We start from the raw sequence: 15,085 nt of genomic DNA on the forward strand, positions 1-15,085 counted from the left end.
ACTGTCCGTGGCTATAAGCACCTGCCCGACTGTACAGGTGACTTGGCTGCACAGTGACTTGTTGACGCATGGTGGGGGCAGCCATCATATGAGGAGCTGCCACACCCACTATATCCTTCACTCTAACTTGCTGGTTGGTTGAGGGGTGTTGAGTCCAGCAGGGACAGGAGGAGGAGGGTGTGAAAGTGGAGGAGGTGGAGGTTTGGGTGTCTCGCAGGTATTCAGGTGATCTTATTTTCAGGTGTTTATACGTAAATGAAAGCACACTTATGAATATCACATTACATTTCTGACAATAGATCTCACTAAATCCTGCAAACTGGCCCCTTAAAGTGTACACACACACACACACACACACACACACACACACGAAGAGAGCACAGAGGTTTCTGTTACAATGACAGATTTGTGTTTTCAAGGTAACCTGAGCAGGATTGTGACTCTCAGCAGAACAAATGAAAATCAGGTCAAGGTGGATGTGTTTGCCTAATCGAGGAATATAATTAGCTAATATATTCTTAAAATCCTGCCAATTTTACCTGTCACAGTGAAACCCAAGACCATCCCATTGTATTCGGAAAACCACCCAAACGGGCAACACAAGTCATTTCCACAATTGAGCTTTGCTACCATCTACTGGATTTTAAGACATATGGAGTTTGTTCCTTCTGGGCCAGATGCTGTATCTATTAGTGATTTGGATCGGCTCCAAAGTGTAATGCGGTCTTAATTGGCCCCATGCTGCTCCCCTCCACCAACTTTCATGAAGTCCACGAAGAAGCCAGTAGTGAGTTAATTCCTGCTGACTAACACACAACCCAAAAACACAACCCCCTGAGCGAAGGAGACAAAAGAAGTGTTATGTTGAGGTCATAATGAGATGATACCCTCCTCCTCCTTCCCATCCTCCTCCTCCTCCTCCTCCTCCGCCTCCTCCCTGTCTCTAATTGGTCAGCCTCTGACAGGATTACACGAGTTTCCTCAATTGAACACGGTGAAGTCAAACGCTCGGACATCCTGTCGCTGACTCTTTGTGCGTTTCACTGAAAAAGAAAAAAAAAGAGAGAGAGACAGAGAGAGAAAACTGTGGTGACTTTTCTCCGCGTGCATATGGAGCAGCAGCTGATTAGATGTGTGTAAATGACAGCAGTGTGCAGGTCTGTGGTCACGGGATTGAGTGTTTGGTGTACTGATGGTCTCTGCTGCTGCTGCTCGCCCTGCAGCCTGCAACCCTAATGACTAATGTGGTTTCTCAACACACGGCCGCGTTTCAGTGAAGCTGCCCGTCATCTGACTGTAGTTTAGACCACAAGTCGACACGATGACTCGGATTTTCTGGGACACAATTTTCCTCATAAGCGGTGAGTAGCTGATTTAGCAGGAAAATGAGCATTTTAGTTGTGTCCGTGTCTTATTCTGACTTTTTTTTGTGTGTGTGAGACATTCAGATTTTTAGAGAATTAAAGGATTAGGGATTGAAGGTGGCAGGTTTGAGTGAGAAATAGGGATCTTCAGCATTAGCCCCTATTGAGTCTGTTATTTAATGTTAATTCAATGAGAATCAGCACGAGACTCCTGTCTACATTTGAAATGTTTTATCTCTGGTACTCTTCATTTTGCTGGCTGTATTTGCCTTACTGTGCTCAGTGGTATTTAGTTTATCCTCTCTGATTCTTAAAACATCAATATGATTAAACTAAAGCGACAGTGTTATTTTGATGTATTTCTATGTAAAAAGAAGTGGACAAATTCCTACATGTCTTCTGATCTTTGAGTCTCTGTCTGAGCTGTTTTCAGTCTCTGGCTGTATGTATTTATGGTGCTTAGGTCTCATCCTTTTAGTGGATGCTTGACCCTGTTACTATTGTTGGGTACCAGTTACTCAATGAAGCATCGATATCACATTGAAGACCGAGTCACATGATCATAGCTGTACAGGGGCACATTACTGTGGCTAAAGTTGTTCATCATATAGTAGAATATGTGGCACGTGGTTTTCCTTTTGGGGGGAAAAAATCACAATACAGTAATATATATTTTTTATATTCCTATAGGTACTTTTAGTATGTCTGTGGTACTCAATGGTGAGTTTACAGTGAACCTTTTGGTATTTTTGTTATCATATTCCTGCAGGGATTTGTTGTTATTTCTCTCTATTTTTTCTTCACACCAGGCCCAGATCATGTGTTAACAGTGGTGTATTTTCCTGCCTGCAGGTTCCCTCTTTACATTTGGAGCAGGGCCGAGCAATTCAACTATCATTGAAGCCAGCATTTCCATCGACACAAACTCCACTGCTGCTCCAAATGCCTCGACAAGCAGCTCTACAACCACCCGCAGCAGAAGCACAACAACCACAACTGTTGCGCCTACTACAACTAACATCCCTCCAGTTAAAAGTAAGTCTCAGTGCGGTTAAATCTTGTGAAGATGCAAGAAAAGGTTCAGGCTCATTGTCAAGCCGTCTCCAGAAAAAAGGTAACTGTATTTCAACTGCCAAATATTCTCAAGCCCTGGATCTACTCTCACTGCAGCGTTGCCTCCACAGCAGGCGTTCTTTATCTGATATTATATTCCTGCAGGGATTTGCTGTTACTTCTATTTTTTATCACATCAGCACCAGATGATACAGTATTAACAGTGGTTTGTTCTCCTCTCTGCAGGTTCCCCCTTTACATTCGGAGCAGGGCTGAGCGATTCAACAATTACTGAAGCCAGCATTTCCCTTGATACAAACCCCACTGCTGCTCCAAACACCACGACAAGCAGCTCTGCAGCAACAACCACAACTAACATCCCTCCAGTTAAAAGTAAGTTGAAGCACAGTCATCCCTTGTCCAGGTGCAGATGAAAGTTCAAGCTCATTGTTGAGCCATTTCTGGTAAGACACTGACTGTATTCCATGTATATTGTGCAGCATTGCAGCCCTTGATCCACTCTCACTACAGTGTTGCTTTCAACACTGTAAAGCCTCCCATTGAGACACGGTGCATCAACGCATTCAGACAGTGAGGCGCTCTCTGATAACTGATCCTCTTAGCGTGAGTGAAGGCAACCATTCTGGTGAATTAAAGAACATGAGCATCATACATGAGCAGTGTATTCCACCATTTTACAAAAAAAGCTGCACCTACAGTATTGAATGATCTGAAAACACCTTACATGTCCTAAAGGCTGGTTTCTGTCTCAGTGTTTCTCTCATTGGACTGCCAAAAATCACATGGAACGAGAGAGGGGTTGGTAGGCAGATGCCTCAGGGACAACAGAGGGCTTTCACAGAGTCTGAAAGAAGGAGACAATACATGTAGGCTGCAATCCAAAAGCCCATTTACCATTGGAATGGAGTGTGTGACGAAGGCTGTAATGCAGCTATCTGTCTGGATGTTCATCCTCCTTCCCACCCTGAATGCCACACTGTGCATCTGTTTCTGCTGCTCGGGGAACACTGACTTCTGTTCGAGTCAGTTATGTGGGAATTTGTCTGACTGTACAGCTTATGTGTAAGAAGTGTCCTGTTTTGTCTGGGTGTTAATTTCCTCAGATATTTTTGTCCCAAGTGAAAACTGAGGTGTGTGATAAGGGCTTTTAATTTCTGCTAAAGAGCTAGAGGGTTCCTGCAGGGATGTGCTAATTTGGGTTGATGGACACAGGTTTTTGTTTGCAGCGTCTCACCGGGTCTTTTCTTGACTCATTGTCCCTCCCAGGTACAGTGAGAGATGTAAGCCACCGCAAATCCGCACGCAACTGGTAACAAAAGGCTTCAGTCTGCCGTCGGTGGCGTGGGTGTCAGCTTTAGGATTTAGTACATGCTGTTGTTTCAGGTCTCTGCAGGCTTAGGATATTTTTAGATTTATGATATTCACCTGTGTCATGGTGTGTATTCTGACTGCATGCACTTGGATTATATTTGATATTGTAGTTTAGGGTAGAATTCATGCCCTAAAGAAGGGCTAAAGGCGGATGGTTCTGTATTGTCATTTCAAGTAACCCACCTAAATATCAGCAGATGCTTCCCTCTGTACCCTGCTGGCTACCCAATTGAAATGATTTGCACTGGTTTTAGTGGGAAATGTTAGTGATTCATGGTCCAAGAAAAAGCAGAACCATTATTCCAAATGTTCAGAACCCTGCAGACGCCTCTCACTGTCAACAATGTCTTGTCTAACAACCTAACAGAGTTTGTGGCGGCGGCCGTTCGCTCCCATTTTGACGACTGTCCAGACTCACACCGCCATTTCTGCTTCCACGGCACGTGTCGCTTCCTGATATTAGAGGAGACGGCTGCATGTGTGTAAGTTGCTGCTGTCTTAAATATAAAATGCGGACATTGTTGAGTTGACTGTTGTTCATTTTCAGACATTGAAAATTCAGACATTTACTAAACCGTATGTTTCACCCACTTCTGCATTTGCATCCGTGTTAGCAAATGAAAGCTTTGGCCTTCATGTTGGACTGGACTTGTGAGGTCTGGAATGTACATTACATTAGAGCAAAATACTGCCATCCTTCAAACGGGACATTAGTGAAATCTTAAGATCTAAAGCTATTTAGTGCTTTAACTAGTGCGAGAGGGTTGAGAATTGGGCTGTGGTCTCTGGAGGAGCCACGGATAAGAGAGGGAACAACTTCACATGGAGACCAAATCAGATGTATGTCCAAAGTTATTCTTGTATGCAGAACACATGAGCTGTATGACATCACATTTCTGTTCTAATAGGTTCATAAACCTATTAAACCATAAATAAATCTCAACTAGACACTAATGGAACAAGTTCGTTTGCAGTGTCCCTGACTGAACTTGCTCCCCTTGGTTCTTCACTGGACTGTATGTCTGTTAATTTTTATTAATATATTTCAAATCTACTGGAAAAGTGACCTTTTGAATTGTTATATTTCATCAACATGATCAGACTGATATGAGAAAGAATATAGACATACTTGATATCACAAACCACTGGACGTGCTCCCATCAGCTGATAACACTGTGATCTGGCCTTCTTACAAAATCCATTAACTGCTGTTTTTACTTATAATCCTGATTTGATTTTCCATCCTTGTTGCAGGTGTTATCCAGGCTTTATGGGCTTGAGGTGTGAGCATGCAGACCTGCTCGCTGTTGTAGCAACTAATCACAGACAGCAGACTGTTGCCACAGTGCTGGTGCTGTGTGTGATTGGGTCCGTTCTCATCATGGTGCTGTGTACACTGTTACAGTAAGTGGCATTGCATTGCATTGCATCCTGTACTGACAGGTTCACAGGGATCATTGCTGATAAACTGTACAGCGTTCAGGACAACAAGGATTTTTTTTTTTTTTGCATCTTTTCTTGTGCAGCTGCTGGTGGAGGCAGGACTGTCGCAGGCGGAGACATGCACATCACTACGTCCCAGAGAAGCACGGAGCGTCCTGCTATCCTTCTGAGAGCGGTACGTTATTTATGTCTTGTGTCAAAATCAATCAGTTTGTCAATTTGTGTCAACGTCAATTATTTACAAAGTCTCGGTTCTATTTGCTATCAGCTGCCGGGGCCGTGAGTTGGGTGTATTAAGGCAAAGAGATAGATGGGATCTCTGAGTCCCTGTTCATACTTCTTGAATGTCAGTGGCTGTAGATGAATGTTATACACATAAGATATAAGGCAAGCACTATTGTTAGATAGACAATACTTCATAGTACTTGGACTCCTTCATTTTTTTTGTTTTCAGTCTTTAAATGGGATTTGTTGACAGTAATTAAAATCTAAAAAAGATCAACCTTATCCGTAAAACTTCTTGTGATCCTCATAGGTAAAAAATAAACCATGTGTTTTTACTTTCAGTGGTTTGACAGGACATCCTGCTGGAACATGAGCTGTTTGCATCACGGTGTGTTTGGCTCTCCTCATCTTGTCCAGCCCACAAACCCTCAGGATTGCATCCAAAGTGGCATTCATGTTCTGATCAAGCGGACTTGGCCAGAGGCAAAGAAGCATTATCTTAACTGTGGCTGAGGTATGCCTGCTTGATTCGGGAGGTTAAATGTTCCATGACGTTTTTTTCCCCGCTGACTGGGACTTTTGACCTGCAGCACCGTAGGAAACGTGTTTACTTCACTTTCTGATTCTGTGGAAATACCCACAGAACTGCAACAGTATGTTTGAAGCTGTGAGGATGAAGCCGCTGCCATATCGTTCATGGGAAGAGCTCTGTGTGTCCTGATAACTGTTTATGGCTGGCCTGGAGGACATGGGACATGATGTGCAAGGCCATTCATCATCCAGCGTGGATGTTGAATAGGAAGTGTTTATTTTGGGTTGCGGGACGACAATAATTCATTACTTAAGTCAGAAGACCCCAATTCCTATTTTTGTCTTTTAATAACATTGCGCACTTTTCATCAAAACTCTACAAGCACAGAGGACTTTTTTAAGAATTTTGGGTGGGGCAAAACTGATGCTTTAAAGAAGTTTTAGTGTCTGTTTTTAAAGAAGGAACTCACTTCACCTGACAGGAGTAGGAATTGTTAAACGGACTGACTTCTGATGGATTAAAAACCCCGGACTTCAATCTGTAATCATACACAAAGCTTTCAATTTAAAGTTGCTCCGACACAATTTTGAGAAAAAAAAAAAGTCATCCAGGTATTTTTTCAGGTGATTTGACTCCAGTGTTGCGACTGAAGCTGAAATATTTCCCAGTTTACCTTTTTATTCCTGAGCTGTACTTGAACACATCCATGCATCAGAGGCTTTGATTTGCAAGCTATAACTGTAAAGACACGTGCACATCCTGGGAGGCCACATGCACTTTTCTGAAAGCTTGCTCGCTGTTCATAAAAAAACACACTGCACTTACTGTACGATGTAGTCACTTGGAAAACAGTGTCCGCATAACGAGAGATGCCAAATACGCACGTTTCTAACTTTGCCTGAATGAGCACTGAAGGTAAGAGACACCGGGTTGTACAGGTCCACCGTGCACTTAAATCACAGCTTGCATTTTTAAAGACACAAAATACTGGTGTGTTATAGCGTTGCCTCTGCTCTGAAAACTACTTTTAAAGAGAGAAAAGCCTCTGAAGGTTAATTCACAACAAACTAGTTAAAAAAAATGGACTAAGAATTGGTGAAGGAATACAAAAAGATGATTACAAACTGTGTGTGTATGCTTTGTGTGATGAAGAAAAAAAAAAAACAAACTTCCACCACAAAATGAATGTGATGGTATTTACATGCCAAAAGACTCTGGGGGGATGATTTGCTTGTCTTTGTTTACAGTGTGTGATATTTACATTTAGAATATGTGTTCATGTTTTGTTTCGGCAGCATTTCACGTGTAAATATGAAAAACCACGCAGAATTATTCAATGTGTATATACAGCGTCAATACAGAAATCATCCGGAGGGGTGATCTTCTCATGCGTTAACCCTTTACTTTGTCAGATTTATGTTGTCACAGTTGGAAAGCCTCTATTATCTGCATTTGTTTTCCAATGAAACGAATTAAAAAATGCAAGCTTGTATGCATAGATGTTTATTTCATTCATGTGATTTACTAATTGGAGTCTTGTTACTCAAATCATCGCGTGACCTTCTTTTCTGAAGCTCTTCCCTTTTTCTTTCTCTTCAAATACTCCGATTTTCTGTCGCTCTGCTCTTCTATTTTTCTCTTCCACTGAATATTTCAAGACGCAGAAATGCCAACATGAAACCCTCAACCCCGGGCACAATTGAACAAAGAGCTGAACTCTTGAGTGCTTTTATAGCTGAAGGAAATGTTTCAGCCCTCTTCTATATCGCCATTGACTTGATTTATTGTTTTGGAGATAACAGAATGTATAGCCATTCATGTTAAAGCCTGTGTTCAACGCGCAAGGCTGCGCCATATACATCTTTTAATTTCCATTGTATGCCACAGGGTTGACATCTCCCTCTTTACCTCTCCTCTTCCCTTTCGCTCTCCGCATGAGGAGCTCCGTTTTGTTTTGCAATCCCATTATGTCTGCAATTGGATTTCTGTGGAGCCCTTTAGAGCCGTCTGGCTGAGCCACTAAACCAGCTTTGAATTAAGCAGCTCTTGTGGGCGCTTCCCTAAAGATGCACAATAGCCTTTAACGCACAAAGAGGTGCGAGGGGACACAAATGAAATGAAGTGAAAATGAGGCAAAGAAAAGGGAAATCAAGACTTTAAAAATCTGTGTGTTCATTCGCATCCCGCCACACTAAGTGGAAGGCTGTGTGCTGTCAGCGTCAGGACACTCTCTTTAAACTCTTTAAATCTGATTTGGACAAGCGTCAATCCCTATTCCCCATAAGAGGCTGAAGCTCTGCTTTGAATTGCAATGCCATTCTGGTCTCTCTCTCCCCCCTCCTCTTCCTCTTTTGGGCCTTTTGATCCTCAGCCCAACATTCCCAGTATCTGCCTCTGACCAGATGGTTTGAAATAAGAGTATTTACAAAGGAATTAGGGTTAAGCAAGCCTGCCTTGTTCGCCTCTCTGCTGAGCACCTGAAACAAATCACTGGGAATGATGGAAGCGCGGTGCTTCACTTAAAGGGTCAGTTCACACAAATCACTTAAAAAGAGATGTCCTTTTACAATGGTGGCTGACCTGAGAGCAGCTCAAATTAATGAAGCATGAATGTCATGACGTTTAAATTCATGTTTATAAACTGATGCATGTTTTTACATAGTTTGACAACCATTCAGTCTCCGCCCTTGTCTCACCTCCATACATTTGACTTAAAGGACAGGTTCAGCTTTTATTTTTTTTATTTTTTATTTTTAAGTGTGACAAATCCGGTGCTTGTTCTTTGTAAAAATGCATTTTAAACCTTATATTGTCTTATTTTGATTCCTGTTCTTACCCTTATTATTGGGTATTTTATTCCGTTTTATTTTAAAGATATATGTGACACTTCTGTGTTAAAATGTCCATGTCTTAATCACTACATTTTGTTGAGTTGTGTACTTACATTATCCCAAATGTTTCCAACAATGTTCAAACCCAGAGAAATACTTAGTTTTATTCAAAGTTACAGTGTGTTTCACTTGGCTTGCGATTGCTAGTCAATGTACTTTTCTATGTAATCAATGTACATATGGACTTGTATTATTTTAAGTCTGACTTTATCCTACAAGTTATTGGTTTCATATCTTTCCTTTAAGCTATCGGTGATGGCAAACTCGTAGGCTAAATTCAGTAGGCTAATGATCTTAGCTAAAATATTAGTGAGTAGTTGTCTCTGCACCTCTAACACAAAAGAACTGGATAATTTGTTGAGAGCAAAACCATTTTACTGGAAAAAGTGGACAAGTCTGCAGCTGCAGAGCCACCTCATTAGCACCAGCCGTCAGTCATAGAAGGCTTGATAACTACAGATGGGTGACAAATTAAAGGAAGGTCCTAAGGCGTTTAGTAACCTGGTGGTTTACAAGTTGCAACATCCAAGTCTGGCCACGGTTCAAACACAGGGGATACTTACAACATTAACGATGACTCTGTTCTGTTCACGTGTCCCAGTAAGCCATGACAGTGGGACAGTGAGCCGGCATGCTGCATTTTACAGAAGGCAGAGGGGCATTTTACTAGCATGATTGGACCTGACGTCTTAACATTTTGGCCCTGATGGAAGTGGTCTCTTTTGACGCTAACAAGCCTCCACCCTCCAAGAACATTTAATTTGTTAAGAGTTCTAGAGTGGCTGAGCCCAGCCAGATCACCACAAAACTAGCTCATTCACTGAACCACAGTTCGGCTGAGTGGCTTTGTACTTGAGTCCATGACCATTTGGCATTAACCCATGAGCTGCTGAAGCCGTGATGGCAGCTCCTCCAGGGAGCTGAGGAGATGCTCTCGAGAAACGTCTGGTTGCATGTGCTCGTTGCGTCTGTCTAACAGGAACCCGTGGATGCCCACAGAGCGAGAGGTGAGGTAATCCTTCACATAGTGGTCCCCAATATGAGCTACACTACCAGCTGCTACACCACATTTCTGCAGCGCCTGATCGAAGATAGCCGGACTCGGCTTTGCTACGCCCGCTTCCTCGGATGTTATTAAAAAGCTGAAGTAAGACAGCAGGCCGCAAACACGTAGAACCTCTTCTAGGCGGCTGTCAAAGTTTGATACCACACCTAGCTTCAGTCCTAGAGACGTGCAACTCTCCAGAACCCTCTGTGAGTCTGGAAATACCTAAAACCGAGAGAAAGAATCAATTTTAAGTTGACGTTTTCTGTGCAACATTGTCCACAACTGCAAACATTAATATAAAAAGCAATCATTTTCTATACTTTTCCAGACTTCTCAGTAGATGCTTCAGTTTTTACAATCCAACCATTACCATTTTGTTGGGAATGATTTTTGACCATATGGAGTGTATGAATAGACACTGGACAGATGGATTATGCTGCAAAGGACAGTAATTGCAAATAGCATCCTTTACAGTTTTTTTTTTTGCATACTTGAGATTTTTAGACTTTTATCTATAATTTTGCAGATAACATGAGAAAAGCAGGTTTTATTCATTCTACTGTGCGTCTATGCCACATGTGTCATTTGTCATTTACCTCCCAGTTCTCTGCATTGCAGAAATTATGATAAAGGTTGTGAGCTATTGTGTTAAGCAGGGCTGGGTCCTGTACTCTGCACCGGGACAAAGTGTCCCGTACCACTCCCATCCACCAGGATCGTCCGTCCAGGCCCTGAGTGATTCCATAGTTCGGGTATGTTTTGGAATGATGTCGATACGCCTGGTGGAAAGCAGCTTCGACCTCCATGGGACTGAGGTCCAAGCCCATTCGTTCAGCCTCCTTGCAGTACTGCTCTCCCACAGAAGCACGCACCTTCAGCAGGGTGTCCTTCACATCCCACAGCACCCAGCGCAGAGGAGCTCGCATTACACCTACAGAGGAAACGTAAGATGGATTAATGTTCGAGCAAGACGTATGAAAAGTGTTGAGTAAATTTATCCTTACCAGGATGTTTGGGATTGATTCAGATAAGCCAAAAAGCCTGTGTTGACGAGTCATTATATAGTGCACTACACTACATTTTGAAATGTCCATGTTTCAACTGTTAATTTCTATACAGTGAAGTCAAATTATCCCAATGTAACGCGTGTACAAAGTAGTGTACAATGGACCTTTTTCACAGCTGATATTTTGCCTTTTGACAGGTGTTAATTATAGCATTAATTATAGCTCTGTTCTCTTCACATGTCCCAGTAAGACGTGACAGTGAGCCAGCACACACAACACCAGAGCCCTGAAACTGCAGCAGCTAAACGGTATTCAGCCATCATTCATTTCATTACTTACACCTGTGCTTTTCCTACTGAGACACAACAGACAAGCTGGTGCTTTGGCTGACACGGAAACGTGTTGCTCTTGTGTTAAAGATATTTCGTGCTATGTTATTGTAGACAACCCTGTGCTATGCTAACGTTACAGATTACCACTGAAGGTTAATTTTTAAATCCCCGCTGACGCTCATCACTTCACACACGTCGGAGGCTCGTGGAGGCTAACTACGTCACCTAACTGCAAACTGTCGTCATTGTCGTCTTGGTTACAAATTCTAGCCAATCTAATGTTAAAACCAGATACCTTAACGTTGCATGGCAAGGTAAAATGTCCTTGTACCTTTGATTAGCTCCAACTAGCTAACATTACACTCGTTGGTTTTGTATTAATAGCTGCTTGTCAGCCTTTTTACGCATGTGAGAAAGCCAACGTTTCTCTAGCAAAGACACTTGACCAAAGACACTTGACTACAGAAGTTGTAACAGTTGTTACAGTTACCCAAGTCAAGTCTTCAGAGCTGTCAACGGTTGTAAACACGGTTAGCCACAGTTCCGATGACTGCCTATCGTCTTCTTCTGCGTTGGGGTGGTTTGAGGGTAGCTGTTGCCATCTTCTGGACTTCTAGATCCTTCGACTTTTTTTTTTTTTTTTTTTTTTACAATATTTCTATCGACTCTCTACAGAGTTAATCAACCATCTTCTGCTTCACCCACTTCTATCCATACATAATTTTTTGTTTTACTTTATTTTCATTCTAGTGTCTGCTCGACACCATCATCTCGTACTCTGCTTGTTGTGGATGTTATACATCCACTACAGCAGGCGGCAGTATGTTCGTAACCTGCCAGACATGTACGCATGCGCAACTGCTCACATGCAGTAAGGTCAAGTGGAGGCGTCACAAGTTATAGGAAACAAACTAATCTTAGGCCTGAATAAATCGCAGTAGATGTAACGTCAATACAGTTAAGACAATCAAGACACCGGGATGTTACTGTAATATAATGGCAACTCCAGCTATTCGGATGTTTCGGAGGTTAGAGGGTCTGTTTTGTGTGTACAAACCGTCTGGCGTCCACTGGAAACTCGTGCGGGACAGCATCGAGACAAATCTACTGAAAGGTGAGGCTAGCCTGGCGTTTAGAAACACGCTCGCAGTTACATTTGTGTGCTATGACAGCGAGGCATGGCACGGCTAGTGTGCATTAAACAAGTCAGTCAGCCATTGCCTGTAATCTTAAACTCCCAAGTAAATCATGTGTCCCCCGACAGGTTTGAATGCTACACCGTCCCTGCCGCTTCCTCAGGAGATCCGCTTCTTGGCGCACCCAGCCAGTGACACAGAGGCACCCAAGGGTCTCACACTGACTGCTGTCTCTGTGCCAGTGCTGGCCAAGCATCCTCTGGGTATGTGTGTCCACTTCACTGCACTTCTGTCTTCAAAGCGTTGTGTGATGCTGTCTGCTCAGTTCATGCACGATAGATCTTTGAGTTTATATGAAGCATTCAGTGCAACCTTATCACGCAGATGTTTTGGGATTCAAAAAACGTTATTTGCTCCACCCTGTATTGATGTTAGCTGCAATGACTAAATGATAACTAAATGCATTTCTTATGTCTGTGCACCTTGAGGACTGCTTATGTGTGATTAAGATGTATATTTTCGGTGCATTTCAGTGACTGGCCCTGAATTCCAGCATATTACAGTTGGAGTAGGACATCGTCTGGATGCAGGCTCTTCTGGTGTTCTAGGTGGGATTATTTTAGAGCTGATCACATGAGAAAACCCATTTGTGTCAGACTATGTTGTATTTAATATAAGTTTCTTTCACTTTTTTCACTCTAGTTCTTGGTGTTGGGAATGGAAACAGGGCCCTGAATGATCTCTACAAAACACGAGTCACAAGGGTAATTTATCATTTCTGCTGGTTTTAGATCAGATCTACAAAGATGCAGTGAAGATACAGAATACACAGGTTTGATGCTGTTTGATATGTTTCAGGATTACACATTGGAGGGTGAATTTGGGACTGCAACAGATGATTTCTCTCACAGTGGCAGAGTTGTGGAACGGTCCACATACAGTAGGATACCTTAGTTTTTTCCTCTGTGTATTTCTATGAATCTGAAATCTATCTACCATACAAGTATTTATTGCTGTGCCTGAGCACAGGGACACGTCACGTATTAATCACCAGCCAAACAAAACGTAAGCATCAGTTATTGAGCCTTTGATTGTGTCTGCGCCTAATGTTTTGTTGCGCTCCACAGGTCACATCACGCAGGATAAGCTGGAAAGAGTCTTGGCAATGCTGCAGGGAGCCAATCAGAAGGCCTTGTTAATGTATGCAAATAACATTTAATATGACATTTCTCTAAACATAATATTGATATTTTTGGCTCTCAAGTTCCTCCTTGCTGGACCCTTTTCCTCTTTTCTTTCATGCTTTACTTTTGAATAAGACCTCTTGTACTCATTACACATCAGTCCATAACGTGCTCTCAGTAAGACCAACTAGATGATTTTGTTTTTTAAATACAGGTATTCCAACGTAGACATGCGCTCACAGGAAGCTTATGAGATGGCTGCGCGAGGTTTACTGGGTCCAGAGGGAAAATCACAGCCTATTTTGACAGGCTTGCGATGCATTCACTTCCAGCCTCCCAACTTCACTTTAGGTAAATAATCTTAAACCAAACACACAGGAAACCTCATTTCATAGTTTAAAATATGCAGATTTTCTGAATGCTTACTGATCTTGACATATTTTCTTCTGTTCTCACAGAGGTGCAGTGTCTGAATGAAACTCAGAAATATTTGCGTAAAGTTGTGCATGAGATTGGACTCGAGCTGCGCAGCACGGCAGTGTGTAAAGGAGTTCGGCGGACGAGAGACGGCCTCTTCACGCTTCAGGATGCCCTGACCCACAACCACTGGACTGCTGCTGATGTCATGGCGGCCATCAGACAATACCACTCCAAAAAGAAAAAAAAATATTCTGACACACGGACAAAGGACCCAGCACTACCACCACCAGAAGATGGTACGACAACAGTCAGTCAACAACCTGAATCTAGTGATGAGGCAGCAGCCGTAGGAGTTAAATAACTTGTCGCTGTGACCAGCAGTTAATACAACGCACTCTGATCCAGAACACTTCACAGCTGCTTTACAGTGACCAGAGGTGCTGGTTTCTAAAAGCAAAAGTATCAAATTGGACACAATTGAGCTTTGTTTCATATGACTGTTCCAGTGTTTTCACTTTTCCTAAATGTTGTGCAGATATTAATTTATTCCCCAAACTTTACTCTGAATGTGATTCATTTTTATTATGAAATAAATTGAAAACAAAACAGCTTTCTGTTGTTGGTTGTGCAACCATCTGATAATTTGACCTTATTTCAGTGTCTACAGACAAAACATTAAGAGTGCATTAGTATAAAGTGGCTGATGCCAAGTATAGAGGCTAAATCTACGCTCTTTAAAGTCAGTTTGGTTACTTTTCCAGCATTGTTTTGTGGTAATATTGAGACTGACTGGACACATCGTTAACCTGTTTAAGGACCGTCTGATTCCTGCCTTGTTGAGTGTCTGTTGATGTGAAAAAACCAAAGCAAAATCACCAGACGGCTGCCAATCAGCTTTCCCACTGTGAACAATGAAAGATCGTATGCGATGCAGAAAAATAAAATGAGAAATGATGGCTTATAGTAATGAACAGTACTCCTCGCAGCTGGTTGAGAATATAAAACTGGTACCTACATTTCAAAGGTTATTTGGTAACAATTTAATTAGCAGGTCTTTA

At 42.3% G+C, this 15,085-nt stretch overlaps 3 protein-coding genes across 6 annotated transcripts; 2 read left to right on the plus strand and 1 right to left on the minus strand.

Annotated features, from left to right (window-relative positions):
* Positions 1 to 1,025: 1,025 nt before the first annotated feature.
* On the plus strand, positions 1,026 to 7,077 carry tgfa (transforming growth factor, alpha). Its single transcript, XM_076759048.1, has 7 exons — positions 1,026 to 1,361; positions 2,217 to 2,399; positions 2,664 to 2,810; positions 4,177 to 4,291; positions 5,064 to 5,213; positions 5,336 to 5,427; positions 5,820 to 7,077. Exons 1-7 carry the CDS (start codon positions 1,322 to 1,324, stop codon positions 5,825 to 5,827), a joined length of 735 nt encoding a protein of 244 aa, XP_076615163.1. The 5' UTR covers positions 1,026 to 1,321; the 3' UTR covers positions 5,828 to 7,077.
* A 1,544-nt stretch (positions 7,078 to 8,621) lies between these two features.
* hdhd3 (haloacid dehalogenase-like hydrolase domain containing 3) lies at positions 8,622 to 12,094 on the minus strand. 4 transcript variants are annotated; one of them, XM_076759061.1, is made up of 3 exons: positions 11,778 to 12,094; positions 10,545 to 10,879; positions 8,622 to 10,170 (listed from the first exon to the last, which is right to left on the minus strand). In XM_076759061.1, the coding sequence occupies exons 2-3, from the start codon at positions 10,872 to 10,874 to the stop codon at positions 9,775 to 9,777; spliced, it is 726 nt and encodes a 241-aa protein (XP_076615176.1). In that variant the 5' UTR covers positions 10,875 to 10,879; positions 11,778 to 12,094; the 3' UTR covers positions 8,622 to 9,774. The 4 variants fall into 4 exon arrangements, with proteins under 4 accessions (XP_076615176.1, XP_076615196.1, XP_076615205.1 ...); XM_076759081.1 differs by lacking the exon at positions 11,778 to 12,094 and adding an exon at positions 11,619 to 11,695 and having other exon boundaries at positions 9,474 to 10,170; XM_076759090.1 differs by lacking the exon at positions 11,778 to 12,094 and adding an exon at positions 11,312 to 11,427 and having other exon boundaries at positions 9,474 to 10,170.
* A 47-nt stretch (positions 12,095 to 12,141) lies between these two features.
* trub2 (TruB pseudouridine (psi) synthase family member 2) lies at positions 12,142 to 14,656 on the plus strand. The gene is made up of 8 exons (XM_076759132.1): positions 12,142 to 12,401; positions 12,552 to 12,686; positions 12,957 to 13,031; positions 13,126 to 13,187; positions 13,282 to 13,363; positions 13,551 to 13,623; positions 13,822 to 13,958; positions 14,066 to 14,656. Exons 1-8 carry the CDS (start codon positions 12,284 to 12,286, stop codon positions 14,386 to 14,388), a joined length of 1,005 nt encoding a protein of 334 aa, XP_076615247.1. The 5' UTR covers positions 12,142 to 12,283; the 3' UTR covers positions 14,389 to 14,656.
* Positions 14,657 to 15,085: the final 429 nt, after the last annotated feature.

The sequence above is a fragment of the Chaetodon auriga genome, chromosome 2 (genome assembly GCF_051107435.1).
Source record: "Chaetodon auriga isolate fChaAug3 chromosome 2, fChaAug3.hap1, whole genome shotgun sequence".
Lineage (NCBI taxonomy): Eukaryota > Metazoa > Chordata > Actinopteri > Chaetodontiformes > Chaetodontidae > Chaetodon > Chaetodon auriga.

Coding starts and splice junctions, on each gene's coding strand:
- trub2 (XM_076759132.1), top strand. CDS start 12,284: ATGGCAACTCCAGCTATTCGGATGTTTCGGAGGTTAGAGGGTCTGTTT. Junction 12,402..12,551: donor CGAGACAAATCTACTGAAAG/GTGAGGCTAGCC, acceptor GTCCCCCGACAG/GTTTGAATGCTACACCGTCC. Junction 13,032..13,125: donor AGGCTCTTCTGGTGTTCTAG/GTGGGATTATTT, acceptor TTTTCACTCTAG/TTCTTGGTGTTGGGAATGGA.
- hdhd3 (XM_076759061.1), bottom strand. CDS start 10,874: ATGCGAGCTCCTCTGCGCTGGGTGCTGTGGGATGTGAAGGACACCCTG. Junction 10,171..10,544: donor GCAATGCAGAGAACTGGGAG/GTAAATGACAAA, acceptor TCTCGGTTTTAG/GTATTTCCAGACTCACAGAG.
- tgfa (XM_076759048.1), top strand. CDS start 1,322: ATGACTCGGATTTTCTGGGACACAATTTTCCTCATAAGCG. Junction 2,811..4,176: donor TAACATCCCTCCAGTTAAAA/GTAAGTTGAAGC, acceptor ACAACCTAACAG/AGTTTGTGGCGGCGGCCGTT. Junction 4,292..5,063: donor GAGGAGACGGCTGCATGTGT/GTAAGTTGCTGC, acceptor TCCTTGTTGCAG/GTGTTATCCAGGCTTTATGG.